The sequence below is a fragment of the Fistularia commersonii genome, chromosome 2, assembly GCF_037954325.1.
Source record: "Fistularia commersonii isolate RoL2024-O1a breed Wild chromosome 2, RoL_Fcom_v1.0, whole genome shotgun sequence".
In the NCBI taxonomy this organism is placed as follows: domain Eukaryota; kingdom Metazoa; phylum Chordata; class Actinopteri; order Syngnathiformes; family Fistulariidae; genus Fistularia; species Fistularia commersonii.
This window is the reverse complement of record NC_141285.1, coordinates 12,961,296-12,988,558: the sequence shown is the minus strand read 5'-3', so window position 1 is coordinate 12,988,558 and position 27,263 is coordinate 12,961,296. Positions and strand designations below refer to the sequence as shown.

The following is a 27,263-nucleotide window of genomic DNA, read 5'->3' as shown; positions in this document are numbered from 1 at the left end:
GATAAAATAAGATAAGATAAGATAAGATAAGATAAGATAAGATAAGATAAGATAAGATAAGATAAGATATTCTTTTTGATTCCCATAAGAGAAATTATTTTGTCATAGCAGTTATGCTATCAATAAATATGAATATAAATATTAAGAGAGACAATTAGAAGATAGCAAAAAACATCCACAAATAAATAGACAGAAGAGAGAACAACATCAAGGATAAAATAGGACAACAGAATGGGTAAAAAAAACATCAAGGGTGAAAATGGACAACCAAAACAGCAACAGCAAGGATAGGGGAATATCAAGAGAGTGAAAATAGCAATGCCAAGAAATAAACAAAAATAAGCAGGATGGGAATGGGTTGAGGCCAACAAGGATTAACATGGACAACAAAGTTAGGGCATGACACATGTGAATGGGTGAGGTAGTGAGGTTGTGTTAGAACAGATGCCGGTAACAACTCCGGACAGTCAGAGTTGTTACACACCGCTGTTGTACAATCTGATGGCCGTGGGCACAAAGGAACGTTCAGCTCTGCACCAGGGTGGGATGAGTCGCTGGCTGAGTGAGCTGCCCATCAGCCACAGCTCATTGTGCAGGGGGTGGGAAAGATTGTCCGGGATAGTTCCAGGTTTGTCCTTCACCCTCCCCACAGCTACAGACTGAAGATGGTCCAGGTTCAGTCCCATCATTGAGCGGGCTTTCCTCACTAACTTGTTGAGCCTGTTGACCTAACCAGTCCTGGCACCGCCCCACCAGCACACTATAGTGATGAGGAGTGCGCTGGCTACCATAGACTGGTAGAAGGTCTTGAGGAGCCCATTACCGACATCAAACGACCTTAGCTCACTAAGGTAGAACACCTTGCACTGACCCTTCCTATGGAGTGCATCTGTGGATGCATTCTACCCAAAGGACTAATCCTGCACAATCTGAGTTGAACTCAATTTTTGAGTGAATGCATGGACTTTCACCGAGATCTCACAGAAATTTGACAGATCTAGGAACGCAGATCCTTAAATATGTCCTATCTAAAATAAGATATAAGTAAAAAAAAAAATCATAATAATTGTATTATGTCACATACAATTGCATAATAGAATGTACCAATTCGTAGCTATGATTACTATTACTATTATTATTACTTTTACTTGGTTTTGGTTTTTAATCAAATTATGAGAACTAGTAATAGTAATTAAATTACGTTTGCTCGGGCGTTTGTCGTGCTTCTGGTATGTGCAGTAACGCATAACGCACAGTTCTAATGCTCGTCAACGGCAGCTTGCAGACAGCTTCCAGATTTAGCCAAGGTAACTAGATGACTAGCAAGCGCCCCCTGCACCTAGGGATACACAGTCAATTATTTTAAGAGTGGCGTCTATTTTATCCAAGGATTTTCAGACTATCAGATGGAATGGCCAGCAGTGCACCTCATTACTTGCATTTGGGAGTAAAAGAACGTCACGATCGCTGAATATGGAGCTAACATTGGTTAGCTAGCTAATGTTAGCTTTTCATCGGAATGGTGAGTAGTTAGCTTCTCAGTCTTGCTAATGTTAGACCCGTGACAACTGTTTGAAGGGTGGCTAACATTACCGTAATTTAAAAGGCTATCAGGTCAGACTCTGTCGTTGTTCTTCGCTAACGTACAATGGCTTCGCTGTTGTTGACCTGTAGTGGGGCCTTTGCTAAATGTTATTCTAGCCGCTTGCCATATTTGAATTATCGCAACTTAAACGAAAGACACAAATGCCGAGATTGCCAGTCCAGCAGCCAAGGACTTGTATTGCCTCGAATCAAAACTAGCATAGCATTAAACTAATTATGCGCTGTGGACAATATATCAAGTTGTGGGGTTTGAGTCGCTGGTTGAAAGTTTGTTTTCTTTACAAAGAAGATATCGCTAATGATTGGCCTTTTCAATTAATATGAACAAAACTGCTATGGAACAATTTTGAACGTTTATTCCCCGATGAACGTACTGTAAGGAAGTGCTAGTAACATGTAGCATAGTTGGCAAATTTTATCGGGTCGTCGCTTAGCGACCAAGAACTACGTTGTATTATGTAAACAAACTCCAGCAGATAACTTACCTGTTGTATTTTTTTATCTAGCTGCTTCGCCGAAAGTTACTTTTAAACGAACAAATTAGTCATTCTATGACTGTCTTCCCCCTTTTATATACATTGCACAAGTACGGTGTTAAACCTTTTAACTTTGTGGCCTTTGCCGTAGTGAGGTAGATCAATGACTCATTGGTAAGTTTTACAGGAATAGACATGCAGACAGTTGGATTCCTCCCTCGTTCTTAGTCCAGAAGTCATTATTCAGCCATATAATATTAAATATTACAATATAGTAAGATTAATTCATTTTCCATTGTCAACTTATATTGTTAGAACTGATAGTGTATTCTCTACCATGAACATGTCTGGATCTATGCATATTGTGGAAAATCTTCCTGTCATACGTAATTTTTTAGTACTTACACTTTAGATTCCTACAATTCCTCTGTGTCACTGTAAGTGCTAAAGTACTGAAAGTACTGTAACCTGCTACTGCTTCAAATCATCTTTATCAACCAGGTAAAATGCATGACACCCAATTTCATCTGTTGGCTTTTACTGATATGAGATGATTTTCTGAAGGAAGACTTCTGACTAATTGGACAAATGAATGATCATTATTGACAATTTCCCTGCACTGTAGTGAACATAATTTCATTGTGTTCCAAAAGGAAAGTATTTTTTCTTGGAAGCTTGTTAAGGAGTTAAAGTTACCAAGCTGTTACTTTTTTCCTTCAGGAGTACAGGTATATCCCAGATGATATGAGGCATTTTAGCCTGTAGAGACCAAGATGACTGAGGTCCAGGCCACAGTGGAGTTCTCTGTGGAGCTCCACAAGTTTTACAATGTGGACCTGTTCCAAAGGGGGTGAGTTTATCTACATTTCTTTAATATTCCTCAACGTTATTTTGGCAAGGGTTTGTAGCAGATTGTCTGCCATGACTTTCCTTGATAAGTTTTGTTTTTTGTCAGTTACATAGCACAGCTTGTTATAAAACAACAGCCATATGTTTTATTATTGTAGCGTTTGCTCAAATCAATCTGGGATAGTTCACACTTTTCTTGAAGCATTCAGTGGGATGAAATAGTCTCTATTCTGTCACTGTACACAGCGTTTTTTATAATCAAGCTGATCGTTGGATTAGAGTTAATAGAGGTATCAGAATCAATCTGCTTTCTTGGCCAAGTATGTGTACAAACAGTAGAAAGTGGTCTAACAATTTGTGGTCTTGTAGTGCTTACATCTATGATATGACAACTGACAGTCCTGCATTCTGGCCTGTGTTGCTTTTCACTTGTCTTATGGATAGAACATCAGCTATTACTTTGCAACATGGAGGGTTTCATTCCAACCATGGTCCTGCAAACTTGTAGCTGTAACTAATAAAATACTGAAGTAACTTGGGACTGACTGTCTGTCTGTGTTAACTGTTGAGTAGCACATAGTGTACATTGTATACCCTCCCATGTATATAATGTATCGTGAATGAAAATGATTAATTTATCAAAATTAAATGCTTAAGAGTGGTAGGACAAAGGAAGTGCTACTTATTTATTCATTCTCTGAGAGTGAAAGTTTGGTGAATGAGTGACTGCAAAAGAATACACAAATGTTTAATTTATGAAAGGTTCTGTGTCATTTTACACGTGAAGGCACTTGAAGGTAAGCTTAGGTTTGTTTCTCATCAAGTTTCCTGTCCTGATCAAGTCTTTACTAATACCAGCAAAGACCATATCTGTGTGTCTGTACTCCTTTTTTAAATTTTTTTATTAATATATCTTAAATTTTAGGTTCTACCAGATTCGTGCCACTCTGAAAATGCCAGCCAGGGTTCCACACAAAGTTGAGACCAGTTTACTTCATCCAGGAGGTACATTTTTGATAATCTGTGTTAACACAGTCTGTAATATTTTGTCAAGCATTCTCTTTAATTTTTCTTTCAGGGTTCCTCTAACTTTTGAGGATACAATTGATCAAGCAATATCCCTGCCTTTTTTCCTGCACTGTTTTAATTTCAGATGATTAATTTGGTGATCATATTGAATAATTGCCAGGCTTTTTCTGGGAACTACATATCTTTGTATTTCAATAGATTCAGTTAATTGGTCATCTTGCAAGTTGTTGACAGTGCTCTGGGATGTTCAACAAGTCACTACTTACTTCTGGATTTTCCCACAGCTTTGTGTACTAGGTCTTTTTTTTTCTTGAAGATACAAACTTTTCTGTTTAACCCAAGTTATCGTTACCCTGTTTTCTGAATTCATTAACATTTATTAATTAAGTAATTTCAGTGTTTTAAATGTCTTGTCCAATAGTAATGGGTTATGATAAATAAATCTCGTATATCAAAATATCAGATATCCGATGCTTTTCTCCTCAGTCCACTCCTAATAAATATATTTGACCATCAGCCTTGCCAAATTTTGATAAACTTCTTTGTCTATTAGTAGCTTGAGTTGATTCATCTTTGAAGATTAAAATTAGAAAAATGCAAGAATTCCTAACTATTAATAGTTGCTCCTGATAACAGTGTTTTGAGCACACTCAATAAAGCACAATGGTTTTGTCTAGGCTCTGATCTGGCATTCCCTGCTTCAGTACAAGATGATGTAATCTCCAGCAAAACGTTCCAAATTCTGTACAAGAATGAGGAAGTTGTTGTGAACGATGTCCTAATCTTCAAAGTGATGATGCTGCTGGATGAGAAGAAGGTGGGTGAAGGAAAGATGTGATGTTTTACTTTGAATCTCTGGATAATCTTTATTGTTTTTATTTTGATATTGAATCCAACGTATTGATTTTGTGGCCAACAAAAACCACCGCTGTCTTGATATGCCAGTTGTCTCTTACTTAAGTATGATAGCTTCAGATGACCACTTGTTTACTTTTTACTTCCGGGAGCAGTTGCTCAATTTCAGCACAATTGAAGATGGGGTTCTTTTGGGTTTTGTAATCCACACCCTTTAGATTTAAGTTGGCCATTCTCAGCGTCCCTCTCATCTTTTGTGGTTGCTCTGTATATCTCTCATGATACCCTCCAGGAGTGAGGTGAATTTGTGAATGCCCTTGTGGAGAAATTGAAGAAAAAGGTTCATCATTGTATCAACGCATTTCTAGAAACAAGGATGATTCTTTATCCAACGAAATTGGCTTGTCCCACCAATATTCTCCAACATATTTATCATTGAAGTCAGTAAATAGGCAACTTAAAATCACCAAATCAAGTTAATCTGTGACTTGACATTTTTTGTTTTTCTCATGTTGTCTCCTTTTGTTTTTGAAGAACCAGTTTGCATCTTTACATCCTCCTCAACTGTTTGTATTTTTAGGTTCAAGAATCCCTCAATGATATGGATTTCCAACTCTTTTTGGATTTGTACTTTACAGATGGGGATTACACGTAGGTTTTTAATAATTTTTTTACCTTCTCCACTTGTCAATATTGATAAGATTTCATTTTCTATTCAGATCAGTACATAAATTGTCACTGTTTCATTATTTGTATTTTTTTTTGTGTGTTTTATAGACCAGATGACCCAAGTTCATTACAGAATATCAGTGGGCGGACACTTCGTTTGCACTTCAGCCTTCAGCGAGGCATCCATCAACATGTCAATGTCATGTTTGACTACTTCCATCTTTCTGTCATCTCTGTTGCCATTCATGCATCCCTGGTGGCTTTACATCAACCTCTTATCAGGTCAGAAAATTTCATAAGCTAAGAAGCTTAAATTACCCTCAGTGAGGAGGGATAATTAGAATATCTTTTTTACTACACTCAACAAATTTGTTATGACCTTTTAAGAATTTAACATGAATGCTTTGTTTACGCAGTTTTCCCAGACCAGTGAAAGCTACATGGCTTAACCGCAATGCTCCAACACAAAGCAAAGACTCTGTCATCCCACCTCTGGAAAATGTGGTGTTTGGCAGCAGTTATGTCAAGCAGGTATCCCCAGATGTAAGTTAACCTTTCTTTACATATTAATAATTTCCTGAGTATCATCTCTTTGTATTTTAAATATGTAAGGTAGTAAAAGAAGTCAAAATTCAGGAATAAAGACAAATCATGCTGAAAGTAGTAAGAGTCTTATCTTTTATGCTTCTGAACAATTGGCAATGCCTAGAATTTCTACAAAAAGTTGAAAGCTCACTTACATAATTAAATAAACTATTGTCCACTCCATGTGTCTGTAATGATCCCACAGAGTAGGACATTCCTCTTATCTGACCACTGTCTGCAACATGCCTTCAGTCTGCACCAAAACCTTTGCTCAAATCTTCTACTGGCATACCAAGGCCTCTTCGACTACTTCACTTCTGTAACAAAGGACCTGCCCTCCTCTCACCGAATGGAACTAGGTAAATGCATGGTCTCAGCTCCACTTCTTTATTTGATTTAGCAGCTTACATGAGCATCTATTCTCACACACCTCAATCTGGCCATTTCTAATTATAAATGGGTGATCTATTAGAAGTAAGTAGACTACAGCAGAACAGATCAAACTTCAATTCAAATATGTATTAACTATATAGCTAAGAGATGCTTATATCCTCTGTATACCCGTACTCCTTACTGTCAGAGTGGGAAGCAACTGATTTTGTTTGTATGTTTTGCTTTATTGTTTTTGTTTTTGTTTTTCATTTTTAAGTGTATTGTGTTTGAGTCCTTTCATCTGATACAACAAACACACTAACATACCCTTTGAACAGACTCTGATGCCAATAACCCAGCCCAATTCCCAACTGTTGTTTACTCATAAAAAATATATTAGGGAAATCACATTTCGAATCAGTAGACGAGTCCCTTCCCCCAAACTTAACAAATCACAGCACGCCTCCACTTATAATTCACCATTATGCACATAGTTAACCAGATGTAGTCCATACTGTGGGACAGATATTAACCCATCCCAGAAGACCAAGTAATAAAAAGGTTGTCATGCCTATATGTGCAATCTTACTAGCCAAGCCCAGCATGCAAGTCCTTTATGAGAGAGTACTCAGAAGACCATATCCCCGAAGTCAAAGGCACGTCTACATAGGTATGTCCTGACCCTTGTGTACCTCCAATCAGTCTGCATATCTATCCCTTTTCTGCTTCACTTCAGTTTCCCTATTATAGAAAACACACAAACTCTGAGCAGCACTCACTTAAGAAAATATATTCGCATTTCTGCCATATACATCTTTATTTCAATGTGCATTCTCTGTCTCTTTTGTCAACTTTTAAAACAATGCTTTGGTCCAAAGAGTCTAACAATTCAGTACTTTCTCTGGTTTTGACAACAGTACTGTCAGATCGCACTTTCATGCTCACCCGTCTTCTGAAATCTTAACTAATTTAATATTTACAGTCAGGTCAACAAGTATTTGATCCACCTGTGATTTTGCAAGTACTTCCACTTAGAAATCATGGCGGGATCTAAAATTTTCATCGTTGGTGCATTTCCACTGTGAGAGACAGAAAAAAAAAATCAGAAATCACATTGTATGAATTGTTAATTATTTATTTGTTATTTGATCCCTTGAGTCAAACAATTTTGATATTTGGTACAGAAGCCTTTGTTAACAATTACAGAGGTCAAACGGTTCTTGTAGGTCTTCACCAGATTTGCATACACTGCAGCAGGGATTTTGGCCCACTCCTCCATACATCTCTAGATTTCTCAGGTTTTGGGGCTGTCGCTGAGCAACATGGAGTTTCAGCAAGGGATCAAATACTTATTTGACCCCGTAATTTACAAATGAATTGTTAAAAAAATCAAACAATGTGATTTCTGATGATTTCCCCCTCCATGATTTCTAAGTGGGAAAACTTGCAAAATCACAGGGGGATCAAATAATTATTGACCTGACTGTACAATATCTTGACGTTTTATTGTCCTTTACCTTAACAGAGCAACTTGACTTAGAGGCCCGTCTGGCTGAGTTATGTGACCAAGTCAAGGTAAGACCTGTTGCATATATTTGTTTACCCTCTACACTTAGTCCTGTGTCACAGGCACACCCTCAATTATGTACTTAGTTTATGATACATAGGATGTATTTTAGAGACAATATGGCATAGTGTCAGTTGTTTTTAAAAAGGAACTTCTTAGAGGAATGGAACTTAAAATATTCAGTCTGAATATTCAGTTATGTTATGTTTAATAGAAGATTGACATAGAAGTGAAACTGACTGTTCCATTTGTGCCCATGCAAATATGATCCCATTCATCAGATTTTAAACAGAAAATCTTCTGAAAGAATCATCATGGAGAATTCTTTGATGTAATGGCCCATTATATTGAATATGTCCAGTGAAGAGATGCTAGTGAATCCATTAGGGAATTTTGGGCAAGCACCCAGAACTTTTGATGTTGTTTGTATGCTGTATAAAACTTGACTAGAAACTAATGGAATGCGAGGATGGTAAGTTACATGTATATGGGTGATGGAAGCACAATTTTGAGTGTTACTGAATTTTTTTTTTTTTTTTAATCTTTAATTATACATCTATGCCAAAAATATGATAACATATAAGGGGAAAATATCTGCCAAAACTGAAGCTAATAGCATAACTTAATCTTTGCCTGAGCTTTTAATATAAATTTGAAGCCAGGTAGCATTTCATAGAACTTAATAGATAACTAATAACTTACTTGGAGATATGTTTCTTTTTCCCTAGGAAAAAGTAGAATCGCCTGATGAGCTTGCAGAACTTGTCAACATGAACTTGGCGCAGCTCTGCTCACTGCTCATGGCCCTTTGGGGACAGTTTCTCGAGGTTGTTTCCCTCCAAGAGCATGTTACTGCCATACTAGCAATGGAGCACCATACATTGAGAGTGAGTGAACCCAACCTCTTCAGTCGTGCTCAAACTGAAACATGAAACCAATTATCCTTAAATGACATTGATCATTGTTTGTTTAATTAATCCAAAGTTTTGCGTGGATATCAGAGTCATTATTGATTATATAATCTGTAACGTGGTATCATTTCAGGTGAGGCGCTTTGCTGAGGCTTTCTTTTGTCTTGAACATCCACGACAATCTGCTTTGGCGTATCAAGAGCTACAGTATGTTTCTGTGGCTTTATGACATACTAAAGTTCAAGTTGTGAACCCTTTTCTCTTTGTCAATACTGTCTTTCATCTCTCCATTAGTGCTCATAGTCACCAGCAGATGACCAATGCCATTAAAAGTTCCAGCTATTTTTTGTCTTTGCCTGCACTTCCTGTGGAATGTGCAGACCTTGATGGTGATGTTAGTTCTCTGCCCATTATCTTTGAAGACCGATACCTTGATTCTATCACTGAAGGTTAGTAACAAATTACTGCAGCTCAAGCAGTCTATTACTGTGCTCAAGAACATTATTCATTACTAAACTACCTTTAAGTCTAGACCAGTCAGAAGTCAACACTAGAAATCCAAATGTCAAAATCAAATTATGGGTATTCATTTTGATATCTTACTATTAGTTGTTGTTCTTTCAACATGAATCATGGCAATTGTTCTGCATAGTATCATGATATATGATGTCAGTGACCTTTTCATTACCTTTTTCGCTATACATTGTGTCTTTATTGTTTCTATGGTTTCACTTTCTGGAGTGACACTCTTTCTCATGCCCATGTGTTTTATTTTGTTTTGTTTTGTTTTAGTTAGATAGATTGCCTCTTCATCAGTAAAAAAGGAATATCTAGGAACACACTAAACACCACCTCTGGCCAGATCTCCGCCCACATATACCCTATACTTTGACTGAACTTGAAAACCAAAGATTTTTTGTTTGTTTTTTGTCTCTTTTATATTCATGATGATTGTGAAGATCGTGATGGACCCTGGCTGGGCATACACAACACAAGGACTGGTTTGGGTTCCAGTAAAACGGACAAGTCCAGTTCAAAGGAGTGCAGTGCAGCTTTCAGCCTCTTGCAGGAAACGCAGTGCGCCCCTATGGATAGCACCTGGCCTGACAACTACGATCCACCACCTAAATCCAAAGGCAAATCAGTCAAACTGAAGAAAAATTCCAAGACGGAGCACTCAAAGAAGCTAATTAGACAGGGCTCAAAGGACTCTGTCATTCTTGTGGGATATAAGAACCTTAAAGCTCCTTTCACTGACACCAGCACCAAGTACAAGGAAGTAGAGGTTACTGTAACCTCAGAGGAGGATCAAGATACGTGTCAAGGGGACTCAGTTAGTTATTCAAGGACTAATGCCAATTCTGTTTTTGAACCTGATGGCCTATCATCACGCTGTGGAAGCAATGCTGTCAATTCTGTCACAGACGACAGTGCAACTTCAGGTGTTTGTCCAAAAAATGTCCTCAATCCTCAGGCTGGCACTGAGGCTGTTCCCACATGCAACCAACCGATTAACAAAGATGAGCAAAACCTGACACAGTGGTCATCCGGCATCAAGCAAATTGAGGTGAAACCAAGTCATAAGAACCCGTACCAAGGAGACAAAGTAACTGTTTTTTTACCATGTGGGATTGATAGTTCCCTTGGCAGTAATATTCCCCAGACTACCCAGCCTGATGTGTGTCACTCAGTTCAATCCATGACGGACTCTATATTTGAGAGGACAGGTAAAGACCCAACACCACAAGGCCAGCCTTGCCCGGCGTCAGTTCAGGTAAAGAGTGATTGTATCAGGTTGTCAGATGGGGGTGGAGTCAGTGCCTCTTCTCGTCTATCAGACTCAGGCATTGAGAGTGAGCCCAGCTCATTTGCTACTCAACTTGTTCCAGGTCTACAGACTTGTGCAGGTGTCGATGAATCTGCTGCTACTGCCCCTCAACCTGAGAGACCCCTGCTGAGTCCTGCACTAAAGACAGTTCAACCGAGTTCAATGCAAAAACCCTGTGGGACAACCGATAGTCTTTATCCAGAAAATGATAGTGCTGTGAGAGGAGTGCAGTCATCTCTCACTTCCATTAACTCTTTGCCTTCAGATGAAGAAGGCGAAAGTTCCTCTAGAGGTTCCAGTGGAGTTGATGTTCTTAGCAGAAAGTCCAGCGTCTTGGTGCAAGAGCAGAGTGTTGTCTTTTCAGGGGATGCCATTAACAGATCAGCCACTGATGTGGCCACCCTCGACAGTGCAGCTGGTAATTCCCAACATGAAAAATCTGCTTTTGACTTTGAAGCAGATCCCAAAACCACAGGTATTTCTGAACTTGGACAAGAGGAGGCACATGTTCCTGGGGCAAGTAAGGACTTCTCTAGTGAACCTCACACCACTTGCCAGTCAAGTAACTCCGCTACAAGTAGCACTGACCTCGTAAAACGAGGTATGGTGGAGAACTACTTTGGCTCCTGTTCCAGCACAGATGTGTCAGAGATCAGTCCCATAGAAACATCTGCTATCACACTCGGAATCCAGACAGGACCTCCAGTTGAGCAAGATGAGGATGAATCAGAACACGAGATGATTGAGAATGGTTACTATGAAGAAGGAGATGGGCATGCCTTTGTGAATGGTGTTGCTGATGAACAAACTGGGGTTGAGGATGCCTCCCAAGAAACAAGTTTGTTGGAACAGCTTGGCATAAGCTACCTCCATGAAACAAAGGATTTATCAAAGGCTCCAATGTTGTCCAACCTAGCTTGCAGCAGTTTGGGATACAGCATAGGAAGGCCTATCTGTCCCTCCTCCTCCTGTTTTCTGCAGTGGTATGAATGTGCCCCAACACAGCAGGTGAAAATGTGAGTTACATTGCTCATTTTCATGTCCCCTTTTTCATTTTTTTTTCTTAATAAACTTCAAAAATCAGTATTCACCAATGCATTTAATCTAAAACATGCAGCTTCATCAAAGCAAAGGAGGAAATGAGGCAGCTGAGGCTTCCAGGTTTCTTGTATAGTGAACTGCCAGAGCTGGCTTCCACTGTGCCCTACTTCAGCTCAGAGGAAGATGAAAGCTGTGAAGAGGGCATTCATCTCATAGTGTGTGTTCATGGCCTTGATGGTAGGTCAACTGGTTATTCATGGTACATATATTCCATCCAGTTTTTTTTAAATATTTTAAATTACAAAAGCTCTGTATTCTCCATATGCTTGCAGGCAACAGCGCAGATCTGAGACTAGTGAAGACTTACCTAGAGCTTGGATTGCCTGGTGCTCGCATAGAATTCCTAATGTCAGAGAGAAACCAGGTGATATTGAGCGTTTTGGAAAACACTGTTTTGTCCACTGAAAGTACTAAAGAAAAAAAAAAGAAACTTGGTGTTTGGGTTTCAGTGGGTCATCTCTGCTAAACAACTACTGGCTTTTTGTGATCACCAGTTTGTGTTGAATAGGGAAAAATGATTTCTTAATTTTCATGAAACAAAAAATTATCTATTCCTCTTAATAAATACTCTTCTCATCCACAGAATGATACCTTTGCTGACTTTGAGTCTATGACAGACAGGTTGCTCGATGAAATAGTCCAGTACATCCAGATATACAATCTCACTGTGTCAAAAATAAGGTAACATGTTATGTTGGATCTTTTAATAGAATTAGGCATCATGCAAAAGGATACTTTTTTACCAACTTGCATAAAGATATAAGGCAATAAATCCAAAGTAAAATTGATTGCCACGATCAAAAAGCCAACTGTGTTTCAAAAGCTAGTTTCTTTTAACTTAGCAACAAGTTTAAGATGTCATACAGAAATGTGATAACTTGAATACTTGTCAAAATGTTCTTGTCATGGCAACTGGACTTGAATTACTTCACTTGAAGACGTTTCATCCCTCATCCGAGAGGCTTCTTCGGTTCCCTGACTTCTCACAACTTATGGAACCTCTCAGATGAGGGGTGAAACATCTTCAAGTGAAGTAATTCAAGTCCAGTTGCCACAAGAAGATTTTGAGAAGAATTCACCAGGATGAGTGAGAATCTCCATAGACATGTGGTAACCTGTGTTTTCTGTTGCAGCTTTGTGGGCCACTCTTTGGGGAACCTTATAGTTCGCTCTGTGCTGACAAGACCAAGGTTTAAATGTTATTTGAGCAGACTTCACACCTTCCTTTCCCTTTCTGGACCTCACCTTGGTACACTTTACAACAGCTCGGCTCTAGTCAATACAGGTTTGTGCTAAAGCATTTAACATCCTAACTTGTCATTTTCTCAATTTTAGAAGAAGAGTCTCAATGGTAGTGTAATTTTACCCTGTTTTCTACACTCCTTGCTGAGTTTTCCCATCATAACTGTCTAAACTTTGTTCCTAGGCCTTTGGTTCATGCAAAAGTGGAAAAAGTCAGGATCACTGCTGCAGCTAACTTGCCGTGATCACTCTGATCCACGCCAAACCTTTCTCTACAAACTCAGCAAAAAATCTGGTTAGCTTTGCCCTTTTTTACATGCTTTGATTTACTATTTTGGAAATAAGATTGCAAAGATAACTTTTACATTGATTTTGCTTTTTTTTTGAAGGTCTGCAGTTTTTTAAGAATGTGATATTGGTGGGGTCACTACAGGACCGTTACGTCCCCTATCATTCTGCTCGGATAGAGATGTGCAAAACAGCATTAAAAGACAAACAGATAGGTGAGTTACAGCCAAACTAAGATGGCCGTTAACTAATCATTGATTTCTTTCATAGATCCTTGCCATGTATGGATGACATAAAATTTTAATGGGTTAGATTTTAAATTTGAATCAACATAGAAAGTTGGTCATCAATTATTGATTAAGATTTATATTCTTCAGATATATATTTTTGCAATTACTATTACTTTTTATCATTGCATCAAAGTTGGTGCATGCAATAGAAATTTAGTTACCTGGGCATTTGCAAGTGATCCATGTTATCCAAATGCTCCTGTCAGTGACTCAGAACCCAAGGTCTTTCAATTATATAAACAGTTCTTGTATTATTATCCTATTAAAGGAGCTTCTGGTAATTGTGCTGCTAAACATTTCATTATAAAGCACACATTCCCAGACAAAGTTTTAATTGAACATTAAAATTTTTTTCAATGTAAATATAATGTCAATATATTGGCATCCTAAGGTGTTGTTTGGGATGCTTCTTTAAATTTCCCTTTGCTCTTTGGGCTTATTGGGACCTGGTACGTATAAAAGCTAGTAATAATTTTTGTCATTGTGTAGTTTTAAGAAAAAAATATATCCACAACATATTGTACAGGGATACTGGATCAGAATTTTCATTGAACATCAACCCAAAATTTAATTTGCATGTGGATCCTCAGGGCCTCATGTACTGACACGCATCAAAATGCCGGTTGTGTACACCATTTTCCTTGCACACATCAGGATGTACAAATCATCAAGTTTGTGTGGTTTTGTGTTTACCGCCACATCAACTCTGTCATTTGACAGTGCCAAACTACAGTACCAAAACTTGTCTTCATCTCCGTCAAAATTTTCTGAATTCAAGAGGGACTGGAAAACAATATTTCTTCATGCCTTTGAACGCTTGTTATTCACACCCAGATGGTGAAACAAAACAGCATGTAACCTAATACTACCACAAATAGTATTTCTTAAATTGACTGGCACAACCTACAGAAATAAAGTAAGTTTTCTCTTCTTATATCTCATGAAGATGTTGAAACACATCATTGACAGCTTGGTTTGAAGATGCACAGACAGCCATCACATATGTGAGATGTAATGCACTCCCATCCTCACGGAGACAAAAATAGCATCAGATGATGTTATTTATTAAGAACAAGTCACTCAAGATGCTCTAAAATCGTCATGATGTCGACTATCATATGCATACCCACATGCATGATTGTGTGAGCTTGTATGTAATTGCCCAACAGTGGCAGCTTTAGCATTTCGAAGAGAAGACTTCGGAGAGAGCATGTCTTCACATACCATGCTGACTTGCTGGCACAATTGGCCTAATCAGCCAATTTAGGGTACCTTGCACAAATCTTCGTTACTGCTGTGCTGAACTTTACCCTTGGAAGACGTCTTGCCTGTGCCAGTAAAAATCTTCACCATGCATTGGTTTCTAGCAGCAGGAGACTCAGCAGTAGATGGCTGACAGGTTGGGCATCTCACAGTCATCCCCGGGCTTCCTCCTGTGGCTGCAAGATTCCGCTGGCGTGCTGCTACTCTTCTTTTTACACTGACTTTGCTGTCAGACCATTTTTTACTTCAGCTGCAGTGTAATGTTCCAGTCATGCTGCATACACAGCATAAATCACACATTTCCACCCAGTATATTTTCTTTTTGTTACTTAAACCAGAGAAAGAGCAATAAATGAAATATTTATTCTTGCCTTCACCACCAATAGAAATTGCTCCGTTACACATGCTGTGGAATTCTCCCTATTTGTTATTGGGATAAAATGTGAAAGCGTGCAACAGATTTAGAGTCATTGGCATAATTATTATTACCAGGTGACAGGGCGGTCCAAGTAGCACATACGGCTAAATTCAGTGGATAATGAGATGATGATCAGATTTTCCAAGTCAGATTGGATGTATCAAAGAAAGGTACAGGAACAAGTGTGCGCATCTGAAACATCCTGTGTGTACATGAGGTCCCCGGTTTTAAGAAATTAAGTGTTAATACGTAGAAATCCATAAATAGATGGTAAGAATAGATAAAAGCACCAGAAATCGACTGACCTCTCTTTTCCACTCTTATATTTGCCAGGTCCTGTTTATGCTGAGATGATTGAAAATCTGCTGCTGCCAGTACTTCAGAACAAAGACTGTAATCTAGTGCGTTATGATGTCATTCACGCCCTGCCCAACACAGCCAATTCTCTCATTGGTCGGGCTGCCCACATTGCTGTCCTTGATTCTGAGATCTTCCTGGAGAAGTTCTTCCTTGTCGCTGGCCTAAAGTTCTTTCAATAGAGCACTAGCTTAATTGGACTCATGGATGAGAAGAATGTGGAGCTAATACCTCACTGCATTTGTTCTGGGTACAGCATCTGGAATCACTTAGTTTTTAAAAACTTACATTTACCTTTCAATCAAAGGTACAAAATCACCTTATTTCTTTTCTTGTTTATATTTCACTCTCAGTTTGTCTTGTTTAGACCATTTTTAACTGCAGTTTTTTAACTATTATTTTGGGGTTTGAGGAATCATTTTCTCCATAATTATTGTGTAATTTTATTGTTCTATGTCATTCTTTTTTCTCCCAAGTAATTCAGTTAATTTTAGATGTACAAATGGAAATGAAGCTGCTATAAAGTAAAATGGCAAGTCAAGGCTGCACATAATGTCCTCACCAATCTTCTCCACCAGTTTTAAAAGATAACTGCATTCATTTGCACCACAACTACATTTTACAGGCTTTTGTACTGAAAACGGTCATTTGTACAAGTTACTTTTCTATCAACTATTTTCCATCATTTTTAAATGCAATATTGGATTTTAAATAGGATTGTTGATCAGAATCTTGAGCTTTTGCTTTGTTCTTAATATTTTATGCTGTTTCTTGTCATTGCAGCACTCTGCACATTTATCCAACCTGGTGTTGGTGGAATAAAGCTTTGCTTATAACATTTTACTACAGGGGTTTTAAGCAATGATCATTATGCTATGAAAGCACAGATTGGTAATATGAATTGTATAACTGAAAGTATTTGATTGTTATCATTGGGTTATTTTGTGTCCAAACTGGAAAGTATTGCTTGGATTTAAAATGTTTCATGGACAAATGTTTATATCATTATATTATACCATTAAATAAGCATATTATGGAGCTTGTTGAGTTTTAATTTATTGGAGCTGATGGAGATTTTGAAATGTTTTGTGACCAGATTTAATTTCCTCAACTGCTCATATTTTCAACTTCAAAATGAAGTTCAAAATTCATTCTTGCTCGTGTTGCAACTATAATCCATGCACATCAGTGTAATCACACTGTGTTTGCATGTTATACGTGTCTATTAATACTGAAACTCTGAACTGCTGTTTGGTCAAAACCAAGGAATATTGACGGACAAAAACATTTAATAGTTTGTTTTGAAAGTGATAATATGTTTGTATGGATACTTCCGAGTTAAAGTCTTATTAACATGGGGGATTGCCTTGATTGTTGTTTGTTTTCACATTTCTTTTGAATGTCAAACAGGCACCATTTACATTGACTGACTCAAAAAATAAGCGATGAATAAGAAGAATAAAGTAATGCCTTTAGTCCGGAATCTTTGCACTTTACAACTATTTTACATCCGCGTTGTCATTGCATGAAAAGATTGAATATTTGTGGCAATTAATCTTAACAATCTTTATTAGATACATGAAAATTTAAAGTCGCAGCTCTTAAAAAACTAACTTATAATAGTTTGAACGAGAAAACACAACCTTTTGACTGATCAACTCAAGTGTATAAAGAGCCGTACATCCTGTGCCAATTAATCCAGTTAAACAACAGACTTTAGCTAAATTGTCACCGATAAATCCAACAGAAGTTTGCATCGTTTTCGACATATGCTTTGCCTTGACTTAGAAGATGTTATTGCCCCATGGTTCCCGCCTACCTTGCGGAGGGAAACTCGTAATCAAGCCACCGACAAGCTAATACGGTAAGCATAACAAATATAAACGATAGTCAAAGAACCGTTGTTGTATATGATGGTCCTGTCGGGTTGATGATTCATTTGTTAAAACCGATCACTTAACTGATCACTTAAAACCGCACTGAAGAATGCAAATGCATCAGACACTATGCAGTTCTGACCGACTGGCCACCTGCGACCACAGGATGCAGCAATGCAAAACATGGGGTGCTATTATCTATTGTATGCACAATGTCAAACCCATAACCTTACTTTTTTAATATCTTTATACTGGGTTATTATTTTGTCTCATGATGCAAAGTACCTCGAATAATAAAACAATCAAAGAGAGAGGAGAAGCATTTATCACCCTAACAAGGAAAAAAACGCTACGGAACCCCCCCCCCTCCCAAGAAGTACAATGGTATGGCCCAATCATTTTGGTCTTCTCGCCGGTAAGGGGGGTTTGAATCGTGTCCATAGCGTTGGACTGTCATTTCAGGACGTACAAATTTCCGCTCGAACAAGGGAAGGACATTACTTGTTAAACTTTGTTGTATTACTCCAGAGCTTTAGAGGACTCGGAACCAAATATTCAACTCTTGCCAGGTGAGTTTGTTTTTCCCAGTTTGAAAAGTTGAAAAACGGCAGTCGGTGAAATTGTTGACGTCGAAGCGTGAGTGTGGATATTGGGTTGAGGCAAAGCGGACGAACGTTTGTGGTTGACTCAAAATGAATGTACCATCTTTTTTTTAAGGGAGAAAAAGAGTCTATTCAATTGTAAAGTACCTCATCGCTACGATTGTGAAAGAAATATTGCGTTATTTTAGGATTTGAATTATTTGAACGAACTATTGAAGTGTAAAAAAGTAGCCACTCACCGCCCTCACTTCGAACATATTCCCACGAAAAATACCTTTTTCGAATTCTCTTTTTCACCGAAATCCCAATTTCAAATTTAATCAGATCATGACTGTATGCTCAAGTTGTCCTGAGCTGGGCGGTGGGCTTTCTTTCTGTGTTTTTCTTTCAGTTAGTTGAGTCCAGAAGCAGGGATTATAACAGTCATGGGAGGGTATTTAAGGCATGTAGATGGTCTGCTCATTTATGCCAGGTTTCTAATGGTCAACAAGGGGAATGTCTGAAGATGTCAACTGACAGCATTTGGGCTGAGGGTACAGCTGCTTGTCTGGCCTTGTGGTTTTACAGCCAATGATTTTGGGGGCTGCGTGAGATTGATTTCACTTTGCCTCTATCATTTGGCTTAATCTTTTTTTTTTCTCAGCATCTGATTAAAGAGGCAAAGGCTGGTTTCCACTGTAGGATTTTACAGCCTGTAAATGGATCCCCTGCACTTTTTTGCTTGCTTAGAGCAACACTTCTTTATTAACTTCCTGGGTTAGTTAGGGGGAGAAATAGAAGGTTGTCCACAGCTGGAAATATTGGCCATTGTGTTGTCACATTTCCATGAACAATCCCGCAAGCATTGTTTTATCTTTTACATTTCAATTGTGGTGTGAACTAAATTTACAATTATTGTTTTACAACGGTTTAAACTATATTATTTCTTGCAAACCCAGTGGTATTGCACAATTGATAGAAGTCCACAAGCTTGTGGTTTTTCCAGACCCATCTTACAAGTTAATATAATTTTGATGTGGTCACAAAGTAGATTTAGCAGCTAAAAGCAGTGACAGTGACAGTGATCATAGTTGATCTTGCATCATTTGCATTCATTTGCAAATGAAAGTGCAGCAATCTTGAACTTGCCATTTTACACCACAATGTAAACAGAAGCGGTTGAGAGCCTGTTATCAGATCCTGCTGTGTAAATTGGTCCTGTTACCCCCCAAACACAACAAGGGTTCCTACCAGTTGCTCCTGTCAAATAGCCCCACCTTTATGCAACATGGATGGAAGTCTTGGCTTGCACATTTTTTGTTGGAAGTGTTTAATTGCCTGCTGAGCTCTTGCACCCAGTAAACTATAATGCTTATATACCGGGGGGAAAAACATCCACGTTTATGAGGTGACAAAAATATGCCAAGCCAAATGTGTGATGATGGGGGGGGGGTGGGGGAGGATTCCTTATCAAAGTGTACTCATGAAGAATATACTGCACATTTGAAGAGTATAATATGTCCTTCAGAGTTCATATCATATAAAATATTCTGATTTTCATGAGAATGTAATTGGTCTGTTGATCTTTGTAAATCTATCCATGTGCTATTTTAGTTTAACTCTGTCACAACATGTCAGATACAAAAGCCAGTGGAATTTCAGGTTTTTTGACTTCTGTTTGCGCTGGTACTCATACATGATTGAGGCTCTGTTTCAACATGTTAATTGATATAAATCACAGTTGTAATATAACTATGTACAGCTATGTATATAGTCGTAATATGTTGTCTCTCAGATATTTTTTTTCCATTCTTTCCCTATACATATATATATATATATATATATATATATATATATATATATATATTTGCAGTCTTTCAATGTCCTACAGAGGGCAAAAGCTTCAAGGCATCAATTTTTTTTATTGTTCCGTTCATTATGCTGGAATGTCTGGTGTACGTGTGTGTGTGTGTGTGTGTGTGTGTGTGTGTGTGTATATATATATATATATATTAGAAAATATTAGGGAACAATATAATTGATATGATTGTTTGCAAAAGCAAAGAGCCCAAGTCAAAAGGTGCACTATGAGCATCTTTCCCTCATTAATGTGGAGGAGGAGGTAAAGTCAAGCAGGGCAGGCTTGTGGTCTGATGTCCTTGGAGGCCAGCATATCCTCAGAGATATGTGTCCTCTGCTCGTTAAATGTGAATTTTACTGTTGTAAGTGTTGAGTTTGAAAAACTAAAATGAAGGAGTTCCCATTTTCTCCTGGTAACTTCTTGTCCTTGATGTAAATAACAGGTGAAAGATTAGGTATCAACAAACACATGTATTAACTGAGAAACTGAATGCTGTTTGTTCCTATTGGCTGGTTGATACATCATAAATTTGAAATGCAAGTTCTGTTATTTCTTGGAGGAGAATGGAACAACACCAGGTTGCTTCATTCCTGATTATTAGTTCCCTTACTTATATACTTTGTTTTGCGGGGCTAGTTATTGTCCAGAGTGGGATTGAAAGGGATTAGACTTGGTACTTGGCAATAATTAACCTGATTAATTGATTCTGAGACTTTAATCAGATGATCCTTGTACCAGTTGGGGAAAGGGGTCAGTATAGCAGGGCTCACTCCATGTGAAGCAAGATTGCCAAAAGAATGCCAGATCTAATATGACCATTAATTGTTCAATGTATTTAAACTATAAAGGAAAAAAAAAAAACAGATTTGTCGGAAAACATAAATATTACATCCACAGTAAGTGTTTAAAATATATTAGAAATACTGTGGAATAATGTAATTGGTTCTTGCCATTTTTAGGATTTTTTAAGTGTGACACCTTTAGGCATTTGGTTAATGTTAGAGGTTTGAAATGAGGACAATAGTGTACGGTGATGATTTTCCTGAAGATACAGTCAATATGAACTGCATAATTCCACTTATTGTCAGAATAGCATCTCAGTTTACACTATTGGATAAGATAAGAGTGAAGATTATTTGACTTTGAGCCCCTCTTTTTGCAAGCCATGCTGAGCTCCTCTTGAAAGTAATTTCACTGCCAATGCAAAGTTCACTCTTTTATATGGGTGTCTAAAAATGTGTTGTCATTGCATGTAACAAAGTAATTGATAATACTTTCTTTTTTCATTGCACCTGAAAGTCGCAATATGGATATATGGACAGGAAACAGGTAGACAGTGGAAGAGGAGACTTTGGAAGTTAACAGAGAAATAAATACCTATCACTGCACAAGACATCATGTCCACCTCAATAAAGCAGCAGAAGAATATTTGTGTTCTCCTCCCCAACAAAGACCAGCTTGACATCACAGTAGAGGTTGGTGTATTCAATTAGTTTCTTCCTGTCTTCTTGATTATCACATCAAAATGTTAAAATTGGTTCAAACTTTGCTTGCTAACACAGGTCATGAATTTATATTGAAGACTGTCCTCTTTGTCTTTTCACATATTCAAGGCAAAGGCCACTGGTCAGGATGTTTTCAATTCTGTAGCAGAGCTTCTTGGAATCAAAGAACTGCACTTCTTTGGTCTCACAGTGGTGAGGGGTAAGTTGCCGTCTTGTTGCTCTGCCAGACCTTGAACCTGAAAGGACTGTTCACACAAGAGTTCACTAATTGTATTGTTTGGAGCCTGAAATAATGTGTATCCACAGTGTTTATCACTGCTAAGAATAGTCATGGTGTATTTTCAATGTTATTTCATGGGTTTACTGCCTAATGACTGTGACAAGAACCACGAAATTCATTCAGTTTTCCTTCAATGGTATAATCCACTTTAGCAATTGAGTAAAGCTCATTTCTTTGTGTTCCCTTTCTTTTCTTTTTACAAACACATTGAAATGCCTTGGCAAACTTTTATAGCTCATCTCTCCAACAAGTGGCCTTTTGTTTTTGTGGTGTTGGTTCAGCGATCACTTAGACCAGGATTCCTGCAATATTAACTTCATTAAGCCTGGAATGCACCCTTGCATTCCTTCTGTTCTCAAAGGGGAGGACTGATTGATGATGGGAAGTGGAGTTGAGGGGTGAGGGTAATAGGGGGATTCATTATGACTCATACTCAAATACTATTTCAGATATGAAGGAGTTAGAATGAGTCAAGCTGATTAAATAAAGTTGCGTGCAGAGATTAATAGTGAAAAGTCAAAGTTGCGAAACCATGATTTGCCCATGCAAAGAGATAGGGTGAATGTTATTTAGAATATCCATTTCATGACTAATTTGGCGAGTAAGTGATACATGTTTGTTTTTTGCTTCCATTCCAACTATTTTGCTAAGCAAACTTTTTGGGTAAAGGAGAATTATCAGAATATACATGCAAAATAAATGGTAAGTTAATTGACATGATTTAAGACTTAAAACAACAACTTGCTAAAAATCATTTCTGCTGTTAAGCTGTAGGCACAGTTAAAAAAATAAACACATCAGTGTAGTTGTCATTTACCTCCATATAGCCTTATTCATGACCAAAACAAGGACTTTTGTCGTTCACCGTAAATATTCCCATTGTTGGGAAATTTTTATACTTGGTTGCATTAATGTTTTGTTTGCTTACTAACATTTAGCATTTTTCTTAATTGTCTTTCTTTTTATCCAGACAATGAACACACATTTCTAGACATGGAGGAAAAATTGTCCAAGTACTTTCCTAAGGAATGGAAGCAAGATTCAGGAAAGGTAATGTTGCTTTTGGATTAAGTTATTTATTACAGATCTTTTCTTGTAAGTGAATGTATTTGCCTGAGCTTCATTTAGCTGGATAAAAAAACTAATGCACACAGATGTTCTATACCTTTTGTTTTAATAGGGATTCCAAAAGAGACCTTTACCTATAGTACTCTGCATTAAGGTGCAGTACTACATAGAGAATGGAAGACTCATCTGGTATGTTTATATACCTCTTTTTGAGAGGCTCAGTTTTTTTTTACGTAATTGCAATCTACGGTATCTATGTTTTTCTCCATCCATCTTTGTCCTCCTTAATTTTTCTAAATTTTGTGCCTGGTACCAGTGAAAGAAAGTCAAGGCATTTGTACTACTTGGATCTGAGGGAGCGGGTCTTGCGCTCTGAGTGTCGACAGCAGGAGGAAGTGTACTTTCAGCTGGCAGGTTATGCAATGCAGGCAGAATTGGGTGATCACCCGCCACCTGGGGAAGATATGGAGATCACCCCTTACTTTGAACCTAAGGATTATTTTCCCCCATGGGTAGGTGTAATCGTTTGGTAGAAATCCTTGTTTGAGGTAATAGTGATTTTTGTTAAATATTCCTGGGGTTTTTACAGTTCATGATTTTATATTCTGCTATTTGTTTGTTCTCTCTGCTCCCTATTCTTTAATAATTTAATAGATTGTAGCCAAGCGTGGACTCCGCTATCTCCACTGCCATGGGCCCAAGGTACATCAGGACCTTTGGGGCATGTCTAATCGTGATGCCATCCTCTTCTTCATCAGGGAATCTTGTCTACTGGAGGATGTCCCTGTCACATTTTACAGACTTCAAAAGGTCTTGATTTTTAACTTTTAGTATCTTATAAACTTACGAGTAGTAGTGTGCTTTAACTTCAAGTTGGCTGTTATTGGCTGTCTTATTTTTCCAAATCAGCAAGGATAGCTTAACAGTGGAACAGTTATCTTATCTAGAGCTCAGATGCCACTCTAACATCTCATCCTTCATTTGTCTAGGACAAAATGGAAGAAAGAGGAACAGCATTGCTTGGCCTAACCCTGCATGGAATGCAGGTTTATCAGGTGTGTGCACACTGGAGTATGTTATTAATCCAAGTAGTATCTGTGAACGCATACATACCATAAGGATGACTGTGTTTGTTCAAAGATGTAGTCTATGACCTGCTGTATTACCCTTTTAAAGCCCTAAGAAGTGTGAGGAATGTGTGGGATTGCCACAGAATGCAGTGAATCAGGAGATAGGAGCTGTCTGCTTGCATGTCAGTTGTTTGATCTGTCGATCAGGGGCCATCTGGGGGGGATTAGGCTTTTGGGCCTGGGTAATTAAAAAGCCAACAGACTGTGAGAGACCACAAGAAACCCCTTTGGCCTACCAAAGGCCAGATGTCCTCTATGAACAATGAATGATTTAATTATAAATCCTTAATTGTGATTATGAGCTTGTTTATAGCCTTTCAGACACTTAGGCAATGTTTTCAATTTGTGTGTGATATGTGCCAAAACCAAATACTGAATAGCAATTTTATTGTTTTTTTATATGATTTATGGATTTATTATCCTTTATAGGAGGTGAACAACATAAGAGAGCTGCTGTATGACTTTCCCTGGTCCAATGTGGGGCGTCTCACTTTCCTGGTAAGCATGCTGCTAATTTGGTAAAAAAAATCTAATGGTGGTTCCCACACTGTGATTGCTCTCTCTTTATGTGAAGAATAATATGTTTTCGTATTTAGGGGAAGAAATTTGAGATCCAGCCAGATGGTTTGCCATCAGCCAGGAAGCTTGTTTACTACACTGGGTCATCATTTCGCTCTCGCCACCTTCTCCTGCACCTGAGCAGCAGCCATCGCCTTTACCTCCACCTCCAGCCTGCCCTTAGACACCTACGCCAGCTAGAGGATAGCAAAGGCAAGGAATTTAGGAGTTATGACAAGGAAAAAATTAGTGACTTTTCATATTTGCTAGGGCAACTTGCCCATGGGAACTCCATTTCTTTCTTGAGCCTATAATGTAAAATTACAGCTTACTTCCCTTTATCTATTCCATTCAAATGTGTTCTTTTCTTTTCAGAGAAAAAGTGTTACAGAGAATCCTATATCAGTGATGACCTGGACTTGGACCCCCCAGGCAGTGAAAGTAGCCTGGGTTTGTCTCGAATCTCCACCAGCAGCTCCGGCATTGAAGCCGACGCCCGACAATATAGCATCTCTGCAGAAATGGCCTCAATAGAGGAGGAACTTAAACAACATGCAGGGAAATGTTTTTGCTCAACTACCAGCTCTGGGACTGGTGAAGGGAGCAAGGTTCCAGTGGAAAATGAGATGTGGCAAGAGAGAGGTGAGATGAGATCTTGGACTGAAGCAAGTAATATATATATTCATTAGGAAAACTGTATGGACTAATGTTGGCTATCATATATTAATCAATTCTATTACACTGAACTGAAATGGAGATATTGTTAGATAAACTCTGAATAATCATTGTTAAAATTTTCATTCATTCAGCATTTTTGTATGAACTGTGAAGGATAAATGTCACCTCAACGCTATTTTTGTATCTCTGGTACATCTGAGTCATCAATTCCAAGATAATGAAATAAACAAAAGAATTTTAAATGGAATTTCTTTTGACTTGGATTATACATCCATATAAGATTTGTAGCTTTTTGAGTAGGTTTGTTTTTGTTATCAGGCATCAAAAGCAGTACTGAAAAGGATGTTCTTGTAAATGATCCCGATGAGAGGTTCCAGTTGGCTAACATTTTTGCGAGTGTATCAATGGATTGGTCAAAAATATCCTCAGAAACCCTGACATCAGGTTTGAATAATTAATTTGTTTAGTACTTGCATGTTAGTTCTTCATTATGTCAATATTTTATTGTGTCTGTTTGCTTCAGCGATATGTACTCTCATGATTTGTTAGTGTCCAGGCTTGTGTATTACATATATTTTTCTGATAAAATAATTTCTTCTCCTCAGAGAGCAAAGCATGTCCACCAGACAGTGACGGTCCTGAAAAATCACAAAGTAGCAATATGTGGGAACAGGTCTGTTCTTCTGCATGCTGAATTCCTTTACCAGCCTCAGATACCCTGTCTTTCTTTACCTTTCTCCCTCTCTCTTATCCCCATTAGGTGTTGATACCAAGGGCGCATGTTTGTGTGGATCAGCAAAGCCACAGTCATGATGTGCATTTCCTCCCTCCTTCTTCAGGATCCTTCAGGTCCACATTGCCACCTGAATCTCCACATAGTTATACCTTTGAGCTCCAAGGAGCATCACTAAACACAAAAACCGCTGTAGATCAAATGGATAACTCCTTACTCTGCCCTACCAAACATTCTTTTTCCAGCTGCAGGTCTACTGACCGCCTCTCTCTCAACCTGTTAGGGGATGAAGAGTTCCTGGAATTCACACTTTGAATAACCTTAGTACAAATTTGCCTTTTGTTCATGTTCAGAGCTTCTCAGATGTAAGTTTGCGAATATATATGAATGTCTCTTGTAAGTTTATTGTTGTTTTGATAATCCTGCAATATTTCAGCCTGGAAACATTGTATTTATTAAACCAAATGTATATTATGTACATACTATTTGCAGTATTTTATCACATTTCAGTTTTTAATTTTTAATCAAATTTTATTACTGCATATATCGTCTCTGAAATATCGATCAAACTGAGGGTGAATTATGACAGCAACATGTTTTTAAATGTCTGATTGGATATTCCTTAGAAGGGCTTACTTTTTAAGATTATTTGCTAATGAGAACACTTAAGTTGTATTTTATTTGCAGAATTTTGTGCCAGTGTTTGTGCATCGGTCACTTTAATATAACAATTTATTTTTGTACAGCCTTCTCTGACGTGCTTTTTAAATGATTCTGCCAACGATGTAGCCACTGGTGTGAAAACTGAACCTTTTTTTTCAGCAGGTAATGCATTCATCCAAATTTACCTGATCGCGCCCGCTTCTGTTTTCATAATTGTAACCGAAAAGTATCATTCGTAGAGCACTATTTCTGTAATCTCAAAGTATATAATGAGTTTCAAATGTTTTTGTATGATGTAATACTCCATAAACACCCCCGCTTACTCTTGTAAACGGTTATTAGTATGCAAAATAACTGTCTTCAGCAAACGTGACCTCACCGGGAAGGAATGTCGCTCATTAAACACTTGCTCAATGCCAATGATATCAACTAGTACATCACAGTGTTAAACGATGTGTTCATCTGGACTTTATTTTCGTTTTGCTACTTCCTTTTTTTCGTATATTGGGAAAATAAAATCCACGTCTTCATAAATTTGTTGTTCCTGATCTTTTTTGTATGTTTTGGTACACTCTCCGGCAATCTTCGATCTCGCCGCCACTTCTCGCGATAGTTTTACGTTTG

General features: G+C 38.0%; 2 protein-coding genes across 5 annotated transcripts; both read left to right on the top strand.

The window, feature by feature from the left end:
- The first annotated feature begins 1,283 nt into the window (after nucleotides 1–1,283).
- Nucleotides 1,284–16,743, top strand: fam135a (family with sequence similarity 135 member A). Of its 3 annotated transcripts, none has more exons than XM_086168145.1 (21): nucleotides 1,284–1,522; nucleotides 2,802–2,931; nucleotides 3,856–3,935; nucleotides 4,664–4,776; nucleotides 5,395–5,465; nucleotides 5,592–5,765; nucleotides 5,900–6,026; nucleotides 6,274–6,427; nucleotides 7,033–7,110; nucleotides 7,966–8,015; nucleotides 8,736–8,894; nucleotides 9,052–9,125; nucleotides 9,213–9,367; nucleotides 9,878–11,762; nucleotides 11,864–12,024; nucleotides 12,120–12,211; nucleotides 12,431–12,528; nucleotides 12,981–13,132; nucleotides 13,274–13,384; nucleotides 13,479–13,592; nucleotides 15,682–16,743. In XM_086168145.1, exons 2-21 carry the CDS (start codon nucleotides 2,855–2,857, stop codon nucleotides 15,885–15,887), a joined length of 4,131 nt encoding a protein of 1,376 aa, XP_086024271.1. In that variant the 5' UTR covers nucleotides 1,284–1,522; nucleotides 2,802–2,854; the 3' UTR covers nucleotides 15,888–16,743. The 3 variants fall into 3 exon arrangements, with proteins under 3 accessions (XP_086024271.1, XP_086024261.1, XP_086024278.1); XM_086168135.1 differs by having other exon boundaries at nucleotides 4,637–4,776; XM_086168152.1 differs by lacking the exon at nucleotides 7,033–7,110 and having other exon boundaries at nucleotides 4,637–4,776.
- A 1,248-nt stretch (nucleotides 16,744–17,991) lies between these two features.
- LOC147236399 (FERM domain-containing protein 6) lies at nucleotides 17,992–27,173 on the top strand. Of its 2 annotated transcripts, XM_086161609.1 has the most exons (14): nucleotides 17,992–18,151; nucleotides 21,324–21,499; nucleotides 21,638–21,728; nucleotides 22,780–22,859; nucleotides 22,990–23,066; nucleotides 23,194–23,389; nucleotides 23,532–23,687; nucleotides 23,867–23,932; nucleotides 24,437–24,505; nucleotides 24,604–24,778; nucleotides 24,941–25,207; nucleotides 25,562–25,687; nucleotides 25,849–25,916; nucleotides 26,004–27,173. In XM_086161609.1, exons 2-14 carry the CDS (start codon nucleotides 21,422–21,424, stop codon nucleotides 26,289–26,291), a joined length of 1,737 nt encoding a protein of 578 aa, XP_086017735.1. In that variant the 5' UTR covers nucleotides 17,992–18,151; nucleotides 21,324–21,421; the 3' UTR covers nucleotides 26,292–27,173. The 2 variants fall into 2 exon arrangements, with proteins under 2 accessions (XP_086017735.1, XP_086017744.1); XM_086161618.1 differs by lacking the exon at nucleotides 25,562–25,687.
- The last annotated feature ends 90 nt before the right edge of the window (nucleotides 27,174–27,263 follow it).